Raw genomic sequence first — 4519 nt, 5'->3', positions numbered from 1 at the left:
TATATACTGGCCGCAGCGGCGACGCACAAACAATGTCGCCTTCCCATTGGTGGAAGGCTGTGCTAGAGGCAAGCCGCAGCCAATCAGATTGCGCCAGTCCCCCACGTGCATTGTTTCTCAGCTGTAGTGGCGCTAGAAGACAACGGAGTAAACAACACTTGATTGCTGATAAGAGAATACTGTAGTTTGTATGCTGCAATTCATAAAGGTTATGCAAACTGTAGTTGATTATAACATGATTATTATACCGTTTTGGGTATGATAAGCATTTTTTAATTATCTTGCTCTAAATGACAATAATTGTATTTGTAATTTGGAAGTTATGCTGCCAGCACAAATGTCCCCCCGCCCAAAGCTGTGATGATGAGGCGATTAAAACATCAAAGCAAGTGGGGTGATGGTGTAATAACAATAGAATAAAGTTCCTCTTAAGGGCATTCAAAGCAATTTAAAGCAGTTTTTCGTTTATCGGACATCATTCCGACTTTCTAAATTTCCTGGAGGTTAACAAACTTTTGTTTATCGCAGCATTTGATACACGAGCACAGGCATGTACACGTGCCTTATAAATGGACTCACGTTTGACTCGAAATGTCACACTGATGTTGAACTTCTAAGAAGGATGTAAATGTGGACGCGGGCTTTGCCAGCCTCACTTCTGAACAACACTCTCGCTTGAGAAACTCTTGTGGTGCGACACCTAGCGGTCGTTTTCATTCATTATTGGAGGCACAGTACTTGTAAATAAAGGAACAGAGTTCCCCCTTCAAACTGCAGTTTACTGAGCGTTTTTCATTTGTTTCGTATGTTTGTCTCCCTCTCTTCAACATATATTAAGAGCAGGCCTATTTCTAGTGTGACTGTAGCTTATTATTTTTAGTGATAGAAAAACATTTTGCTATTGCACACGTTTAATATGTACATTTTGTCTTGTTAGCATGAGCAAATAACGTATATGAAATACTTGGGATAACATCCATCTTTGCTTGGGTTACAGGTGAGCTGAAGCCTATCAGAGCTGAATTTGGGGGCGAGGCGGGATACACTCGGGATCGGTCACTGGTTAATGGCAGGCAAAATACTACCGTCATTCACACAAACAAATAATTATGAGTTTTCAGTTAACCTAATATGCATGTTTCTGGAACGTGGGGAGAAGCCAAAGTAACTGGAGAAAACACCACACAAATACACGAGGGCCAAGATTCAAACCTGGGAAGCAGATGGTTAAAACTAATCATTCACCTTGCTGCTGCAATTACATTAGGATGGTCAAATTTCCTATTCTCAAAACTAATAGTATAATTACAGTCACGGTAGTAGTATGTAAAGGAGCATTTTGATGAGGAGTCTGTCATTTCACATGGAAATAATTGCTATAATAAAATCACAAGACTCTGTTAGAAATGGAGAGTGAGATCTAAAATTCTTGTGGTATTCGCTGGGGTATCTATTTCATCGAGACTTGGAAAAGTTCTGTAATGATTTACAGGGAATGTTAGTGGATGGCCGTGGACAACCGAGGGAACAGAGGAATTTGAAAGCTCACTTACCAACCATGGAAAACATACCGTGTAAAAATGAACCTTCCATCTGTCCAAAAATACAACGGCTAACAAAGACAGACAAACATTCACACCTATGGACATTTGAGACGAGAGTCTCACCACTCATACACTTGCGGCCCAAAAGTTACACACGCATGCACATAGACAGGACGTGTTAATAAAGAAAGCAGCATTTTACTGTACATGTCAAATTTATTCAACATCTTTAGTATCGTATATTTCTTGCTGGCATAATCATTAGTTTGGATCATACAGTAAGTGGAGCTGACAACAAGTTCATCTTAAAAAAAAAAAAAAAAAACATTTTAGGATTTGGTATCAATAAAACTGTTACACAAGACAGGATTTATTATTTTGTTTGTTTTGTTTTGTTTTTGCAAAGCAGTGAAACAACAAAGTTTGCTCTGGCAGAGTTAACAGACAAGGAGGTATGACCCTTAAGTCTCTTAATATTGCTATGCAACAAGGCACATTGAACTATTTTAAACGCTTTGTCTCCCAAAATGTTTTACATCATGAAACTTGGCTTCCACATCCCATGTATCACAGAACACAAACTGTACAAGTCTCCCTCCTGAAATCAAATAAAATCAGATCAAAAAGAAATTATACAACAGATAATAATTATAAATCAAATGGTACTTTGGCTTTTAAGTGAAGCAGCAGTCTTGGCATATTGCACCCGCCTTGGAGTCAAGTCTGCAAAAACAACGACCCTTGGAACAATTTTGGCAACCCTCTCAAACTGAGCATTGAGTTTCGAACCTTCTCAAAGGCAACTGGATTTTGCAGAGTTTGGATTTCACGTATATATTTTTTATATCTGCTCTATTATAGGAGCTGCTGTTACATATATTATATTTTCTGACTGTATATGTGTGTAAAGATTTGTTGTATTAGAGGTAATGACAAATATTTGTCATTGTTTTAATATTCATATCCATGACAATTTTTGAAGTGTAATGTTTGTTGCCGTTCTAAAGGATCTTGGTAACTTTTAGCAAAACCCAGAGCATTCTAATATTGGATCACTGGATTTGCCTGAATTGAGGAAGAGTGTGAATAATTACGGACATGAAATATTGTGTCCAATGTTAAAAACACTGAAAATAGTGAACATTATCACTGTTACAGTGGACCCCCGCATACTCGTTAATTAATATTGCCTTCATGGGATAGAATTAAAACAGATACAATTTTCATCCATCCATTTCATCCACCGCCGTGTTGGGTAAAATCTCCCTATTGACTAAAATTAACCTCACAACTACCCTCGCGCATTACGCTAGCTATATACGGAAGGTCATGTGATCAAAGCTGCAAAACGGCTTAGTGGACTGTGTATGTTGTGATAACTAGCATAACCAAGGGTTGATGACGATGGTTTCAAACCATTATGTCATCAACATGATGGTTTCTGTGTTTAGACTAGTGGGGGCACATACAACATACTGTATTCTTTCAAACAAATTTGGGGGCTTTTGCACCTCTTTAAGGCTTGCAGACTACAATTCACTATGCAATAGTCATCTGACAGCTACAACAGTAGTAATGATCCTTTCCAATCCAATTAAACATGAACAAAACAACACAAAAAAGCAATGTTAAATAAGATCAATTTAAGTGGCTTAAAATCGTTAGCCCTTTTTGTCTATTTCAGATTGAATTAGCCATCGATAACGCTAATATTAAACCATTGTGAGGTTGTCTCTTTGAGAGGCACAGCGGTGTAAAATACAGGCTGACTTTGAGAAAGGATTAGCTGCATGCCTGATGCAAGCTACAAAGACCAGTCAGGTTGTACCAAGTAGAGAGGAGGCACAAGAAGTAAAGTAGAGAATGCTTGTGGAAGGATGGAGGAGGAGGCGTCATCCACCGTGGTGAGCAACGCTGAAACATTTTCATTCCAAATACGTTAGACAAAAGGAAAGGCACAAGTGTGAGGCAACTAACTGTGACCATCCCCTCACTCTCCCGCTGCACTCGCCTCACCTCACTACACTGAGAGTTCAAGTTGTTCATGTGCGCACAGTTAATGCAGTTTGCCCCTCATCATCAGCTCCCTTTGTGTCGGAGTACGAGCAAGCTGAATGAATACGAAGTCAGTAGTATGTCCATCTCTCAAAAGCTTAACACGTCTGTTATTGGAGTTGTTCACCATCTCTTAACCTTGTCCTTTGACCACATGCGATCAGACTCTCAAAAGTATTACAGAAAGCACTGACGAGAAACAAAAGAAAGAAAAAAATAAGCAACGAATATAAAAGATAGCATCCTGATTTCTCCACAATGACCACTTTCTTCTCTCATTGTTTGCTTGGTCATGTTCCCAAATAAATCACAAATAAGCACAAATGTTCCTAGAAAAACACAAATATCTGTTATTCCTTGTCCTCACTGATAAAATTACAATATTCCAACAGTATTAATCCCCAAAATATAATATATAAACACAAATATATCAATTAGTATTTCTGGATCGGTTATCTTAAAATTGGAAGCGAACACCGGCACGACATGGTGACAAGTTGGTACGTGATTGGCAAAAGCAGAGCTGGGTTTGAGGTCAAGTGATTGGAAGATGGATGAGTAGATCAGTCTGTGTGTGCATGAGAGTGTGTGTGTGTGTGTGTGTTTGTGTGTGCGTGAGATATCAGAGGATCTGGATCAGAAATCATCTGGAGTTCAGCCTAGGAGCCGTCTGGAAGAAATGTAGAGGAGACAAAGGTCACATCAAGTGGACATACCAAACGTGAAAACACCAACTTTTTCATTCTAATGTTGACTGAGTGACTTTCAGCTGATGTTTGATGCCAGGTTGTGACAGAAACTCAATCAACAATTAGAATTAGACCACATTGAGCTGAAAGAAGCAAAAAAAAGAAGATGCGAGAGGTCCTCTGTTTACGACAGAGTTCCATCTTTGCCAGTCTCATAATTAAATCGATTAT

The 4519-nt window shown here is 38.9% G+C and overlaps 1 protein-coding gene across 3 annotated transcripts in view; it reads right to left on the bottom strand.

The window, feature by feature from the left end:
- Nucleotides 1-1740: 1740 nt before the first annotated feature.
- LOC133404688 (unconventional myosin-Ic-like) overlaps nt 1741-4519 on the bottom strand; it is an 86088-nt gene continuing 83309 nt past the window's right edge. For all 3 annotated transcript variants that reach the window (XM_061680780.1, XM_061680782.1, XM_061680781.1), the window contains one exon: nt 1741-4269. In XM_061680780.1, the coding sequence (XP_061536764.1) occupies nt 4243-4269 (27 nt within the window). In that variant the 3' untranslated portion in view covers nt 1741-4242. The remainder of the gene's footprint in view (nt 4270-4519) is intronic.

This window comes from Phycodurus eques, chromosome 7 (genome assembly GCF_024500275.1).
Source record: "Phycodurus eques isolate BA_2022a chromosome 7, UOR_Pequ_1.1, whole genome shotgun sequence".
Lineage (NCBI taxonomy): Eukaryota > Metazoa > Chordata > Actinopteri > Syngnathiformes > Syngnathidae > Phycodurus > Phycodurus eques.
The sequence above is the reverse complement of the archived record's forward strand: the minus strand, read 5'-3'. Positions and strand labels throughout refer to the sequence as shown.